This window comes from Typopeltis vanoorti, chromosome 16, assembly GCF_054136105.1.
Source record: "Typopeltis vanoorti isolate ZY-2024b chromosome 16, IOZ_Tvanoo_1.0, whole genome shotgun sequence".
NCBI lineage: Eukaryota > Metazoa > Arthropoda > Arachnida > Uropygi > Thelyphonidae > Typopeltis > Typopeltis vanoorti.
This window is the reverse complement of record NC_143564.1, coordinates 102843191-102860092: the sequence shown is the minus strand read 5'-3', so window position 1 is coordinate 102860092 and position 16902 is coordinate 102843191. Positions and strand designations below refer to the sequence as shown.

The 16902-nt window shown below is 34.5% G+C and overlaps 1 protein-coding gene across 1 annotated transcript in view; it reads right to left on the bottom strand.

The window, feature by feature from the left end:
- Window positions 1–1031: 1031 nt before the first annotated feature.
- The window catches only part of Fs (Follistatin), a 64784-nt gene continuing 48913 nt past the window's right edge, over window positions 1032–16902 (bottom strand). Inside the window, exons 5-6 of the mRNA XM_090406440.1 lie at window positions 7284–7511; window positions 1032–2253 (exon numbers count right to left, since the gene is read on the bottom strand). Of these exons, the coding sequence (XP_090262566.1) occupies window positions 2201–2253; window positions 7284–7511 (281 nt within the window). The 3' untranslated portion in view covers window positions 1032–2200. The remainder of the gene's footprint in view (window positions 2254–7283; window positions 7512–16902) is intronic.

Here is a 16902-nt window from a genome sequence, read left to right as displayed (position 1 = left end):
GTGTTCTTTCAAATAATTAAATTTACTTCGCTAATGATAGTCTCCTGTGTCGAAAAAGCGTAACAGTGTCACCGACATTCTTCGTAACGGTGAGGCTGATCCCGATTTGATCTCGTTGCCTTGCTTTGTGTGTATCTGCGCTAGAAGCTGTGGAAGAAAAGACAAATTACTCTCAACGCTCGTATCTGATTTCTTGTGGTATTTGTAGATCGGAGTCGTATACATTAACACCATGTATAGACGTTTTTTAAAATATATATTTTACATAATCCGAAAACCCTGCTCTACTTTAAGCCTCGAGTAAGTGGGAAGGTGGTCTTACAACTGGCTGTGAAATTCTTCTACCTAAAGACGATCATATTTATTCATGCTTACTTCGGGAGTCACGCATTCTCTTATTAGAAAGCTGGTGTGCTAAGCCATTCAAGTTGGCACGTTCCTTATACAATAATATTCAATGAATGCACGAGAATCTCATCTTATACTTTGCAAAAAAATATATTAGTGTGGTTTCCCCTTACAGATATAAATAGAGCAACTATATTTAAATTATATCGCGCAATGGAATTTTTCATAATCTCTTTGAATATATAACCTTAGAAAGTAAAAAAAGTTGCCTTCAGCACTGCAAGCATTTTCAACTGAGACTGAACAGCCGGTTTCACACAGTTGTATGATTGTTTAGTTTCCGACAAAACAGCCCAGTACATTGCTATAAGTTGCTTGGATGTTGTCATTTGGGATCACGAGAGGTAAACATTGCTACCTCCATATGAGATCGGTAATTTACTTCGATTAATCATTTTCATGGATGTATATTGTATTGACATGAACAGTTTACATGGCATTTCACACAATCAGCATGGAGTAGAGACCTCTTTAAAACTCGATTCGTTGAAAATGTCCTTTTGTTTGTAGACATGAAGTAATAGAATTTTTTCATGACCTTGAATGGCTTCAAATACTTCTGATCTTATTACCATCTTTACCTTTGTTTAATTAAGACAAGACTTTTTATGGTAAGAAAATTTTTATTTCTTCTTAACCCGCTAGTAACATGAGACAGTAAATGCTCACTATAACATCGCCAAGAATAGTTTACTGCGAATAAGGGAAGAATCACAACGAATACAATGATTGGTTAATGCATACTTTAGTTTCTAGAAAAAAGAAGTTATCAATTCACAATGACTGGTTCTTGTAACATTCATGTAAGCACAAACTACTGTAATATGATAATAAATATTGTCACTACAAGGGTGACATTAACGACTGTTAAGGGTTGACTTGAGTGTCTATAAAAACAGACTAGCGTCCTTGAAGGTGAATTCGTCAGTAATTTCTTTTTTGTATGCTGGTTATTAGTCAATATAATTAGATGAAGGGGGGTATGCATGCAACACAAGAATGACATCATTGCCCTTCGTAAAATAAATAAGATTATGTAAAACGTAACATCTTAGTTAAGATAATAGATTAATTTCAATCTCATTTCGCATACGGTATTGTGACTGAGTCTGTACTATACTTATATGGATGACACTGAGATGTTTTAATTCTTAGTTGTTTTTCCATATTCGTTCCTTATCAGAATAACTACTATTCTACATATTTGTTAAATAAAGGTGGAGTACAATCCTGTAAATAATCGCATTACTGATGAAAATGGTGATGATGACTACGAACATTGAAGGAAGTAATTTTCCACTGTACACATCGTATTCATGAGAACCTTGAAATGCAGATGAACGAACGAGTTTTTGCTCTTCTAGAAAAGAGCGACTCTCTGTGAGCAAAATAATACAACTTGTGACGAGAACTGACATCAACTAAATAAGCGATGCTAATTATGTCTCTTACCCGTTTAACATTTGATAAATATGAGATACAACGTACGAGATAATCATGTCTCTTGTTTTAAGTGTCGGAACAAAAAGTCATGTTTTAAACCCCAAGGCAGTATTGGAGATCCATGCCTTTTTTTAATATATCAGTCAGTTTGAAACAACGGACGATATCTAACAATCTGTCGACGAAGACTTGGAACACCGTTTCAGATATGTCCACAACATCCAGAGAAAAAGAACAGATCTGTCGTTGCTGGAATGTGACGTCACTGATTATACACCACGACTTGCCTCAATACTTGTGGCAGAAATAGCTGGCAACATGTGAAGTGGAGGCAGAATTTTTTCCTAGTTTATTTTTCTTTGGGAATAGAATAGATGATGTTGGGTTGTTGAGATGGCGCCTCTGTTAAAAGAAAATAAATAAATTAAGATCCAATAGCAATTTACATACAAGATAAAAAAAATATGAACTGAAATTTAGCAATCTTTACAAAAGAAAAAAAAAACCTTTCTAAAATTTTTCTTCAGTCGTACGATACATGCAATATTATAACGTTCCAAGAAAGCAGTTTATTTAAAATTGAAAAATTAATATGTCGAAATAGTGTAATCTCAGTATAATTACGAAAATTAACAACCAGTCCTCCTGATTGGTAATTGGGAAAGGAGGGAGATCCAAAGCCCTTTTACCTCCAAAAACTACGCTATGGAATTTTTTTAATAAACCTGATACAAACTTTTTTTTTTAGATGCGTTAAACTAAAAATGAAAGCAATTAGAATGTGCAGTCGAAATAGTTAATACATAGACAAGTAATCCAATGACCCAGCAATTTGGATTATATAGCAGTTTTTTCCCCCTCTGGGTTGTACATATAAACGTTATATTCCATATTTTATCCTAGTATTAAAGAAAAAATGTTACGCTGAAGATTATAGGGTTAGGCCTTCGCTTTTATTCGTTAATCAGGTGTAAAAGTCGGAAAAAAAAAGGATAACTGAGATTGAAGTAACTGGCACATTAATGTTATAAAAATATATTATTGAAAAGAAGTTGAAATATAAAAAGAATAGGCCAAAGAATTTTATTTATTTTTGATAACATATTTTCATTTGAAACGAGAGAAAAACACAAGATTTTCACTACTGCTGCTTTTTATATTATTATAATAGGCCATATACGTATACATTACATTTCGTGTTCTAAATTGAAGCACACCATTTCCTTTTTCATATCTTATAACACACGTCAAATATACCATTGTATTCTTCAGCTGATTATACATATAAATACACTTTAAAAAGGGGTAAGATTAGCGTATTTCACTATTGCACTTGTCTCTAAGATTCCTCTAGATGTCCTTATGTGAGTGAGAGAAACTTTTTCACTCTTTCTTGATATTGTCCTATAAATATTGTAATCCCGTGAACTTGAAAATAACCTGAAACAGGCCGTCTATCATTGTCGAGTTATACCAATTCTTTGCAAGTTGAAATCACTAATAACTTACGGTGAACTTGTGGATGAAAGCGCGTTTTTGAAATGGTGTAGTCACCAGTTGTTGTAGCATAAAAATGCTTAATACAATATAAGAAAATATTTAGTATAGAAATAAACATTTTTCTGTCTGTGAGCCAGTTCACTGAACGAAAAATTTCGCGCTATTAATTACAAAACAATTCAGAGTGCAAAGATTTCTAATGCTACTTTATGAATGATTACTGGTATTATTGCGCCAATTCTGATAATTAAGCCAAGAATTTCGAATTCATGTCATTCTGATATAGTTTATAGGAAAAAAAAGTTCCTACAGCTCAAGTGTTTTGATGACTTAAGATTTCTGTTACATTCTCTTGAGGTGTAGACGGGTTTAGTACTGTTGTATCAGACCCGCCGAGATAAATGCTGTATCATGTAACGTCACTGAATGATGGAGTATGACCGTCGAAATTGTTCGCTTCTACATAATTGACATATACGAGTATACTATTTCCCCTAGTGGACTAACTTCGTATTGAAGTTTATGCCAGCACTATCACAGGTTTGAATAACCTCGAAGAAATTAGTGTCTCCGTGCAGCAAGTATACATAATCGCAGTTCCAGATGTGTGTAGCACCGATCGCATTGTAGCCGCAGGGCATCATGTACATCCATAATTCATTGCCGGTTTTTATTACTCAGTTTTAAACCTGCAACGCAGCGGTTTTCTAGCTGAAGAATATTGTTTCTCGACAGATTATGTTCTACGATATTTCATAATTGTGGAGATAGCTGGTGATACCTCTTAAAAATCTATAATTAATTATTTTACGATTGCAACCCATAGAGGATTTAATATGTTATTAGTGGCACCGGAGCTGAATATAGGACACGAAAATCAAGGGAAGGGAAATGCATAGATAGTTAAAAAAAAAAAAAAAAAAAAAAAAAAAAAAAAAACTTGATTGGAATCCAACAATTATTTTAGTCCTTTGTTTTATATTAAGTCGATTGTAAATGAAAAGTTTGAATTGGCAAATGATATTCGTGTGCATAAAACCATTAAATTCACGGCTTGTTTATTTGAAGTATTTCGTTACAAAGATGGCAGAGCATATTCAATAATTATGAAGTAAAAGAATTGTATTTACAGCAAGTTTAGAATGATTGTTAAAGTTTTTATAATGATTTAGAGTTACGTGGATAACTTGCTTTTCGCTTTCTACAGCAATCCAAGAAGTGAATGAAGAAAATTATGCAACCGGATGAATGCAAGATAAAAATTAATATGCAAATCCCAAAATGATCAGCAACGTTTTCTACAACAAGTAGTTGTATTCATTTATTTGCAGATTTTATCACATGTACCAGAGGTACAACACCACCATAACTTTTAGTTAAACTACCAGATGCAATATTGTTGCTATTGCTGTTTTTTCCCCTCCAAACTGATTGTCTGTTTTGAATAAACCTCGAGTTACAAGGAGAAAAATTAACACACCACCTTCCAGTTAAATCTTGTTCGGAAAAGGCATAAAAAAAAACACGTCTCCATATCGTAGAAATTGATTATACTTGCTGTTCGGTATAAACACAATTACAGCGGAGATTTGCAAATTTTTTTCTTTTTTCCCATTCGGCAGGAAGAGATTAGTTTTTAAATTTCAGTTTATGATAAAAATATTCTTGCCTGAAGTTTCCTTTAATATAATTTTCATTTGAAGAATTTAGCCAGTTTTATACAGGAGTACAGTTTGTCATCCCCTAAACAGGAAAACCTGCCAAAAGAACACACGCACTTAACGGACGAAATACTAGCCTCATAGACTGAGTTTTTTCGACCGTAATCCCGAATAAAACCAACTGAACTGGGTTCTGAACATGTCAATTCTTTTCGGCTGAAAGTGAGTTAGCTGGTCTCGTGTGGAGGTGGAGAAAGTTTCCTCCAGGAGCCCCAATTTTTTAATCCTCACGATAGGATTAAACACTGACCTCATATCCTTAGTTGCTTCGTCCATAATTCCAATCAAATAGTTGTTCCCATCACCACAAGCATCTTGAATGCTGAAGCAGATACAGTGATGCTGTCTGAGTAATGATCAAATGCTTATTTTTCAGCGCTATTTAGCATCCTTTTTTTTTTAAAAAAGTAAGAGTTAACGTAGCTACCCGTGCTAGTTGCCTGGTGGAAGATAGCATAATGATTTCATTCCTTCTACATTCATTAATATTCATTCTAGAGAGGAGTTGAATATCTCGTGCAAATGTGAAAATCATCTATATTCTTATACGTAGTGATACTTGACTGTTCTCTGCTCCTTCCCTCTGAGCGATGATAGGTGCCTCTTCAACAGTTAATTACTACAACCAGTGCAAAAGAATAATATAAAGATAACAAATGCTGGCTTAGATATCATTTACTGTTAAACACTTTCTCAGAAGCTACTGAAACATCGCCAACTGCACGTTATATCAACATTCCTCTGCCATTTGTCAAAATCTCACGCAAATAAGATCAATCACGAAGGCAGTCTAAGAAGCTTAGTGTTAACTTGAGGGATGACTTGCCCCCTCCATTTGAAGAAAGGGAACTAATTTAAAACGGCGTACGTACAGTCATTATTTAGAGGCAGTTCTAGAACACTACATTTCTCCAGTCACATTTAAACTGCAGAAATGAGGCTAAGTTAACATGCAAGCTCACATAACTGCTCACACCATAAAAAAAACTGCGACTCATTTTAATCCAATATCGATATCTACAAATTCAGTACAAAACATGCATCACCAGATGAACGAATACGATATCATACAATTTGGTATAGCCTTAGGTTGCTTTGGCGTAATTCAAAAACAGCGGCTTCATGAACAGGAAACGCTGACGTAGCTGTAGCACAAATGTATTAACTGTTTCTCAAGATGCTGCCTTGCAGTGATTGGTAAGAAGAAAATTTTAATAAATGTATTTATCCCATTGGTTGTTTCTAAGTTCTGTTTAATTGCATTTGTTTCCATAACTTCATAAAAAGTATACATTTTTTTCTTCAAGTAAAGAATACACACACACACACACACACAGCACCTTGATTTTCAGCCAAAAGACCGATAAGCGGTGCTTACTGAGGTAGTACAATACCAGGATAGCTCGTAGTAAAGGTGGAACAAGCTCAAAAAACTTTGTCACCTTCCAAAAACATTTTAATATCTTGGGCCTAGATATATTAAGCTGAAATATTTGATACAAATAGCTTATAAGAAAATCCGTTCTTTTACACTGTAATATTTTCTATTGTATTTCATTGAATAAAAAAGCATGTTGGTCTGAACCTGATAAACTGATTTCGCAACCCGCAGTTTGAAAAGCACTGATCTCATATGCATGAATTCCTGAAGCTTCTAGAAAATTCTTCAAGAGAAGTGAACCTCAAAGATCCGTATTGCAGTCTTTGAGTGCTACTTCTGTGAGGCTCTTTCAGAAATCTATATTGCGTGGACACTGTAAATTGACTTAACTACACTGAAAAATGAGATTAGCAATAGAAAAACATCCAACCAACATATTGGCATTCATTTTTTTTTTTTTTTAAAAAAGAAAAGATCTGCTGTTTGTGTCACTCACGCATGCGTATTTTTGTGGTTGTTTACAAGTTATCGTAATTGAGATCATGGTTAGAACTAGGCTGGCCGTTTCCAGTCGAAAATTGCATCACAGGTGTTAAGGGATTTGATTTATTGGTTGTTAAAAAAAGATTAAAGCCCTCTGTTTGTTGATAATGGAGTGGGACCAGTAGTGAAGTTGAATATTTACAGTTTAATGCGTCCCTGCAGAACAATTTCGTGTGCCTTTTAAGGCCAGAAGAAACAAAAAATACACAATTATGCTCTTTGCGGTCTCGCGTTCATTTGTTTTAACATCAAAAAGACCTTCGAATAAAATGAAATAATGTCATTACCTTTGCAAGGACCGTCGTCTTTAGCTTCTAATAGCACTCCTAATTTACACGAGTCTTTCAACATATGGCACCAACTTGAGTATGTGAAGTTGTTGCTGGCACACACGCTGTCTGTCTGGGGCCACTGGCACTGAGAAGGACATGTTACACAACGGGGTGATCCAGTAGATGGATCAATCAAGCAGCGTTTCCCACGACGACATCTCACTGTTTCGCACGTTACGCCATCTAATAAAAATTTCATTACAAAGTAGTTAAGCTATGAAAAAGGTCAGTGATAAATTGGAATTACTAAGCAATAACTGTAAATTTATTTTGCTACAACTTGGAGATAAAAAAATAATCAAAGTACAACAACTATCATGTTAATTTAGATACGGAAAAAATGACAAATAAGATTACATAACTTCTTTGTTTTTATTAATTCATAGCTAATTCCTCACGACAATGTGTTAGGCAGTGATGCAGTCTGACATTCCCACTTAGGAAGATCAAACAGAATCAAGTCAAGGTTGCAATCAGCTGGTTTTGAAGAAATAGAAAATTCATGGTAAGTCAGTCTTCTTTTTCCCCCCCCCCTCCAAACGCTGTCTTAGTTATTCTCGGGAAATGCGGATCCGAGATCTGCTTTGTAAAGAAAACTAATTCATTTGTTGGGGTAAAATAACCTGCGTACGAAATACGCAGGTTATTTTACCCCAACGTATGTAAGAAATGCATACAGCGAAATGCCATTTTCAGAGCATGCTCAGTTAAGGTTATCATTCCTGTATAATCAATGTTCCTCCCCCACGCACACACCCAATGCACATACTGATACAGTAGTCTGTTAATGCATCTCAAATTTTACAGCTGGTATTTGACAAAATTACGCGGAAAATAGTTCTCAAAACTTAATCATACAATCCGGTCTGGCAGGAGTTTTAAAAATCATGAAATGAGTTCGCGTTAATTTAAGTGACTAAGAGTAATATTTAACTGAAATTATGCTTTAACCTTTATCAGGAACTATAACAATAAATCGCTTATATTAACTACTATGACGAATTCAACATCCAGAACAGAATACGTAAATCATCACGTCATTAAATGTTCGTTCAAAAAGGACGCTACTTCCCTTTTATGCGGTGCAATTTTGTATCCAAAAATTTTAAATTGCAGTTCAGAGGAACCCGAAAACATCTACAATGAGATGCGCACAATAATATTTATTCTTCTCAATCACTTGTGATGCGTATACTGTACGGTATAACGGTTATTAGGGATCAACTCCACAGCAGTTGTGGACGGACATCCCTAATAATTCATAAGAATAAGGCACCAGAATGCCCATTTAAAGAAATGCTAAGAAGGGGAAGGGCATTTATTATTCTCGGCTAAAATATGTAGCAAATAAAGCAATTTTCCAGTCAGAATTTTTTCCATTTCTCTGAGATATCTGTAGGTTTGTATCCTGTCATTTTATTTTGGAAAATCCAAATTATTAGCGAATTATTAAAATTTGTCTTTAAAACCCGTATATGATTTGCTGAAGCGATATTTGTAACTGCAAAGGAAAAACCAAAACATTCCTAGGATTTTCAGTTTTCTAGATTTTTAGCGGCCATTATTCATCTAACTAGAATCTTCAGTTTTCGAATTTGTATTCGAAATATACAGAGGATAAGCTGGATTAAAAACTGACTTCGGCGCTAATTAGAGGAAATTCATTTGTGCAGGGTCAAAGAAATCACGTAAATCTTGAATGACTAATTCAAGAAATTTCATGTTTTACATTATAAACGTGCTTTGATGTATTATCGTAGTCGTGTCGAATGGCTAACAGATTAAACACATTTCCAATCTCCTACGTTGTATATAATCCCTCCATTTCCAAAGATTATGTAAAACAGGAATCGTAACAGAATTTTACGTAAGAAACTAAACACCTATAGGGCTTTCAACAGGATGCTAGTTTTATCTTGTTTCGATTTTAAATTTACTTGAACAGTCTTAATTGCACAACCAAAATTCGTAACTCCGATCCAGTAATTTCAGATGCATTCAAATAGTACATCAAGAAAAGATTCTTGATCCTTAAGTTCACAATCGAACTGGATTTTAATGGCGCAAAATATATGCATTCCTGATTAAAGTAATTTTCTTAGTAATACATTTTTGAACTGTGAAAGGATACTGAATGGGGTTATCCGTTCTTAATCCACTGAAATATGTACGATGCAAAATGTTATATGCACACTTCTGTTTGATATATTTGGTTTGTTGGGTGAGCTATCAGTTGTGTGAAGGTTTTGAAATGCAGCTCGTTGAAATCAACTAGTTTCATTATTTTGTTTATTTTTTTATTTCCAAACGATCTGTTTTTAATTAACACATTGCTTAAATTAATTGAGATAAGCAATTTAATAGATAACAATGTATTCGTCTCAAAGAAGTGTGGTAAAATCTATACGTGAAAATTGTTATTCCTTCCCCCTTATCCCCCCCCAACATCTGTGGAATCTACCGCTTGTTCACTTAGTGTTCCGTATCCATTTCAAAATATAAACCACACGAGAGAATATATGTGCGTGTGCGCGCGCACTTCAACGTGGTAATGAGACACTGAAACGACCTAAGTGAATATTAACAAGAGAGAGTGACAGTCGGCGCTAGACCAGACCTGTGCCGATGCAAGCGTCACGGAGACTGTCGCCTCTTGGATAAGTACATTTACAACGGTGTTCACAAAATATACAGAGAATAGTCAAAAACTAGAAATAACCAGTTAACGTTAATCTTAATGTGGGAAGTCGACGAAGGGTTATAGGAATCTTCCGGTCTAACATACGGCGTCAATCGATCAAAATGACGGAGCAATGCAGTTATTTCCAAGTAAGCAAACTGGTGTGTAAGGAGTGTTTTCCTGATGCATGTTAAGCTCTCTGATACTCGCAGACCGACCTCAGAATATCATAACCTACTTGAATGTGATTGCCATTCAAGTGCATTCCTTCGTGTTCATGCGGTAGTGGATACTTCCAAGTAGAATAATGTGCCATGCTTATAAGGCACATAGAATGGTTCCAGAAGCATGAGGTAGATTACAGGCATACTTCGTTGGTCACCTGAGTCTCGTGACCTCATCCCTGTCTCACATGAACTAATGGTTGCGATCGCGTCTGCATAAAAACGTATCTGAAGAATACTTTTGGTGCTTCGTGGAGTCCACGCTTTATATAGTTGTCTCTTCTAAATTAAAAAAGTGGTAAACAACGCGCTCTTAGGTAGGTTGTACCTAATGAACTGGCTATCCAGTGTATAATTTAATCATTTGTTTTAGTTTGGTAAATTTTCAACAATAATTAATTAGTTAACAAAAGGCTTGATCTACATTTGGTGAATTAATAATATTAAGAGACTCCGTCGCAAACAGTACTTTGGTTGCTTTTAACGTTTCAGTGATTTCCTTCTCAGGGAAACAGACAGAAACGGGTTAATATGAATGAGATATTTTCGTATTTCATCTGTTGACCGGGTGTAGGAACAAAAGAAATAAACACCGTAACTAGGATACTCCATTCGCTAACAACACCATGAATTTGTACCAAATGAAACCGCAGTACTTATTCGATATTGCACATCATTGTAATATTTTTCTTCTTCATTTTATAAAGTTTGAACTTAAGTATTTTGTAGCCATTACATAAATTGATAATTGCTAGAAAACAAAACAAATTTTCATTCCTAGAAAACCATAACTAGCTGTTCCTTTGCGAAAGTTTCATCTCGAACTTTAAATCATAAAAGAAATGATATCCCTGGATGAAATATAGACTTCTATTATGTTGCTTGCAGCTCTCGTTAAATTTTATCTTCTTGCCAATGCAAATAAGTTTCTGCGCTTAACGATAAAAAAAAAAAGAATCACCTTATGCCAATATAGTCCAAGAAAGGTTCTATGAATATGTTAGGTAAACGGCATATCTCTTATATTTTTAACCTCGAAAATTTTTATTCTTATAAGCTCAAACAAATATATCGATATTATATATTGACTACTTTTATCATTATACCAGTTAATGTTATATAAATACTTTTAATCCATCTCTAAAGTCCTAACCCATTTGCAAGAAGGGCCGTGATTTGGACACTGTCTTAGAGACTGAAAATTTTTAGAAAAAAAAAATTAACAAAGACAAATTTCAGTGCCTAACTAGATGTTAAAAAGGTATGGTTGTTCCATTATTTTGCAGTAAAATGCTTAACAACAACATGTCTAGATGAGTGATTAGTATTTCGGCTTGATGGAGGCTTGGAAGTAATACTAAGTTGTAGTTCCTTCAGCGCAACGTGATACCAATTTCGGTGAATTAATCTTAACTTTTGTTTTATTTCTCCTACAGTCTTTATTCAAGATATAAAGAAATATATTTCGACTTAATTATCATATTCAAAAAAATTGATAAATGACGTAATATATAACTCGAATTAAAATCTCAACTGATTTAGCTTTTTTCTTAAATGTAGTTTTTCAAATATCATATTTTATTAGCAAAACACTGTGTATAATATCACTTTGCATACTTTTTCAGTATTTTAAGTGTAATATTTCAAAACTAATGCCGTACGATTATGTTCCACCTGCTACTGCAGACTTCGCTGATATCCGCGAACTTACTTTAACGTTCCCAAAGTGAGTCTTCATTAGTCTTCCGAGTTCATTATACAAACTGGCATGGGTGGAAAGCGGTTTCCCTAACACATAAACACGATGGCAGAAAAACACTCGAGGTAGTATAATCCTTTTGCAGTCAGCGGAGAGAGAGAGAGAGAGAGCCACTCACTAGGCAGAATGCCAAACCCACACGTGCCACTACATACTTGGCCATACTGATAAGGCATGCCGTTTGGGTCATCCAGAACGGGGTCCTTGTCCGCAATAAACAAAATCTTTAAAACAAAAGATAAATATTCGGGACCTCCGAGAAAGGCGGAAACCACTCGCATGCCTATAGAGAGAGGCGGAAATTGCTAGCATACCTTAAGGAAGAGTCCATTCATTACATCTTTCAGTTTTACTGTTATTGCCGAGGGCGTGGTGGACAAGGAACTAGTAAACGAAAGGGTGAATGAATATAAATTAGCATCGTTAAAGAGGGACAGAAAAATAGTCAAAATATTTCATCCCATTTCAAGTAAAGGGAGTGTTTATCAATTAAGACTTGTGTCCATATTTTACGTTTTCTGGTTGTTAAACAATTAAATATTGTAGCAGTTGAAGAAATTTAAGAGGAGAGAGAGACTTTAAATTAAGAACTACTTTTTAAGAAACAAAAAGTCATTGCCCTTATCTTTGCATGCTGTTTTCATGCCTTCTCTCTTAATGATTATTTGATTACTGTCTTAGAAATTCTTTAAAAAGTAGTCGATTAAGTTTTGGTTTCATTCTGTTATGTCACATTTTCCTAAAATTAATGCACCAAATTTGCATAACAAATTCATTTTCTTATTTCGTGTAGCACTGTTCTGTTGCATTTGGTAGAAAGATGCGTTACGTACTTCGTGGACATCAAATATATCAAGGTTGTGTAATTCCTTTTGAATGCTAGTTCATCCAGACTTATTCGTTTATTTAAGTCCTCTAGCTAGGATAAAAACGTCTTGATTATGAACTACTTCTAAGAGACGAATCTCAATTATCAGACATTTTAGTCTTAATTTTTGGACTTTGGTCACTGCTTAAATCCTTAACAAAGAACTTGATATTTTCTGAGAAATAAAATGTTATTTGGAATAGCAAATCCTGAAATACTGCACCATAATTTCTTTAGTAATTGCAGAATTAAAACAGCTTCGTTTCTGGTTCTTAATGATGTTTTCGGTTTTTTCTTTAATGACAGTTGAAAACGTCCCAACATTTTCCTTAACGTCTTTCTCTCTTGGAAGTTTAATTGGCCACTATTGTAGTTAAAGAAATCTATCCATTACGGCTGTTTTTGATCACCTCTCCACATTCCCGTATTATGTTGACATTGTGCATCTTCAGAATTCTTCCATCCAACTTGTTCCTCTAGTCCTTTAAATAATGAGTGGAATTCATCAGCTTGTTTACCATCTAGAAAATTCTCACCTAATTGTGTGCGTGCTTTGTATTTGAGTTTCTGCATTGACTACTGCTTGCTTACTTTGAAAATAATAGTCAAGTGTCAGTCTGTTACGAGGTTTTTTTCGTATTTGCTAGAAAAAATGTGTATATTTTTTTTCCTCGATGGTTTTTGCCATATTATTAGAAATATGTTGCTCTACACAATTAGGTGCCTCCATAGCTCAGTCCATTTCATGGCCTTGGTTATCTTGCAGATGGTCGAATCCCGTCCGTAGACATATCGCAAAACAGACAAACTGAACCAAAGAGCACGCACAATTTACAGATTTTTTTTTTTTTAACTTCAGAAATAATGCACTGGCCTCATAGCTTTAGTTGCTTCCAAATAATTACAAGTCGATACGCAAATTAGTGGGGAACATAATTTGCGAAACAAAACAACACTTGCGTCTCTAAGTTACAAGTTATAATCTCCCTTCTTGAAATATATTTTTTGTATAAACTTCTCACACACGCAAGGTTTTTCCCCCTCTACTGCTTCAAAAATTCTTAGCTCTGTATTTGAAGAGAGCATTCAACTTGCACGAATACGTGTGGTAGACATCCATTCCAACTCTCAACTCACCCACATTTTCTTCATCTCCTTCACTGCTGTTCTTTGAAAAATATCCATTCGCATGCATTTTCACAAACCTACAACTGACAAATATTCAACCCCAATGTTAATAACTTATCATGGGAATACTTATCCCATTAGTAGTACTAATATATATATATGTCAAAGGTTCAACAACCTTGTCAGGGTTGGCTGTAAAAATTGGAAAATGTGTGGATAGATACATCCCTTAAGGGTAGACGCATTTTAACAGCTAGAGTTCTAATGCGAATACTGTTCCAATTCGTTTCGTCTAAACAGCTCTACAAGGGATTATTTATTCAATATTTCCTTCATAAAGAGTGTCATATGATACGACAAATTTCACGTGCATTCCAATTTATGAGAAGGGAAACTTGCAGATAGTGTTACACTTAGTGTAGTCGACTCGGTATTTTAGAACCAGTGCAGATATCTGTTAAAACAAATGACCTATAAAAACGGAAAGAATATGGCTTGGAAACGATCAGCCCAAAATGCTTATTTTTTTTTTTTTATTCATAGCAAAAAAGAAGTGTACATTATTTTTTATTAAGATGATTTCGTCGAAGGATATGGGAGTATATATGGAAGAAAACAAGATTTTCCTAATGAACCTGTTTGCTTTAAACAAACTAACGTCACATAAAATAGAAAAATGTAGTTGGGGGAACGATACCGAAAGAGTGCCGTAACTTGACTTCCTTGAAAATATTTAAAGTTGGAAAACTTGGGTTGCCTTATGCCAACTTCACGTTATGACATAGTTCGAGTCTCTCAGCTACTTTTATTAGTCTGAAAATGTGTCTTTTTCTTAAATTTACTTCTTTTTTTTGAAGAGATTTCTGTGAGATAATACAAATTTTGATAATTAGCAAAAGGTAGTGATTTTGGATTTGGTTAGTTAAAATCATTGTAGAGGTAAAGAAGTGTCCCTACTCATGCAAGCACATAAGATCTTAAATTAAAGATCTTATGTACTTATATACAGCAGAGCGCAGGCGCCTGTTTCATGCAATTAAAATCTTTAAATTCCATTTGAGACAGATAAAAAAGAGAGGAAATAACTTGATGAAATGATGTTTTAATAACCACCCTCCTTCAACTCATGAGAAATTCTAGTAAAACAGTCAAGTTTCACCATCTCTCTGAGTGCCGCCCGGTGTTGTTCACTCACATGCACTCTCCGGTTAACGAGACTTGGATTCGAATTCGGTTCCATGCTCCGACGAATATTTATAAGAACTTTTCGAAAAAGCGATACCCGAAATCACGGAGGGATGATATTTTCCCAGGCCGAAAACTCCCCTGATGATATGTAATTAAGAAATATGATGCACTTGTGGTTTCAGTCCAGAGATTTTTCAGCTGAGAGGATGCTTCCTCCTCGACCATTTCTGCAAATCGCGTCGTTCAAATGATTTTGTCTAAATTCGAAATGTTATCTCGAATTATTTATGCTTTTTATAGAATTTCAATTCAAGAGGGCTAAAGGTCAAACGGGTCGTAAGGAATGTGGGTCGCGTCTTTCGCAGAGACCTCAATAAGTTTAATTATTCGACAGCTTTCGAAATATAGTTTCTAACGTTGCGTATGCTCCCCTAAAAATTAGTTGTACGAGTAATCGGAATAAAATAAAGGAATTTTTGGCGTGCAGGAGCGCTTTCTACTGAGATAACTGTGCAAGCCATATCATTCAAGAATATTTGACAAACTTTAGAATGTAATTGTTTATAGATCCGTGATGTGTGTTTATTTGCAGCTTGTTAAGATTTTTTAATGTTCCATCCATGCTAAAATACCTCTGGAAGGGAGGTATTTTGGTATGGATACATTCTCCGATGCAAACGATGATGGAACAATTAAACCAAAATTCTTAAATAACTCAAAGCTATGTCAAGTATACAAGCACCTCAATTAGAAAAAAAAAAAAAACGCACGATATCGTATTTAAGATTATAGTTAAATGATGCCATATTTTAAGCGAAGTGCAGATAATATCATTTTCGAAGGAACTGCAGTCCCTGTGTATCCAACACTTGGATAGCCAATGACAAAGTATTGTGCAAATGTTACCATGATGTATTTGTTTCTATTATTGTATTTTTATGTTTCGTACTCCGATACTTCTTTATAAATCAAAAATACAAGCCTAAGCCAAATGTTCTTGAGATGGTCACTGGTTATTTTGATTCGCAGTTAAATATCATCTATCCACTATTCAAAAGAACATAACATTTTCTGTTCATTTAACATCACCTTGAAGTATTAAATCTAATCAATTTTTCGACCAAATTAGGATTAAAAACATTTTGCTATGCAAGTTTTTTTATGAGAGGAAAGCTGAGCTCTTTAACGCAGACATCACTAAAAACCATATTGTTCAACCGATTTCCATCAAAAATAGTTGCATATAATTTTTTATAACGGTGCATAAACTTAGCCAGTTCTAACAAAATGAACGAGGTTTCACAAGTTTATGTATCGGAGAGATTGTTGCATTGTTCATGAAAGTTACTTCATATGCAAAGCAACTTATGAATAGGGAACTGGCCACAGTTTATAAAAACGTATACTTGCCTGATAGTTATCCTTTGAAATTTGAAACAGTATGATAACAACTGATCAATAACTAATCAAAGAAAATTAGTCATTTATAAATTACAATTTCTTCTTTCTTGATTTTTAAATGAGCCTTTCTTATGTAAGAAAGGGGTATCAGGAAATATGTGGGCCTCACCGCTATTTGTACATAAAAGAACTGTAATCTATCCTTAATTTTTAACCTCTCAAACTCGAAAACCCAATCTAAGGCAACTTCCCTTTCTGAGTTGAAAATTATGAAAGTTAGTAGATTTTGACATAAAATTAGTTTAGGAAAATTTCTACTTGCTGGG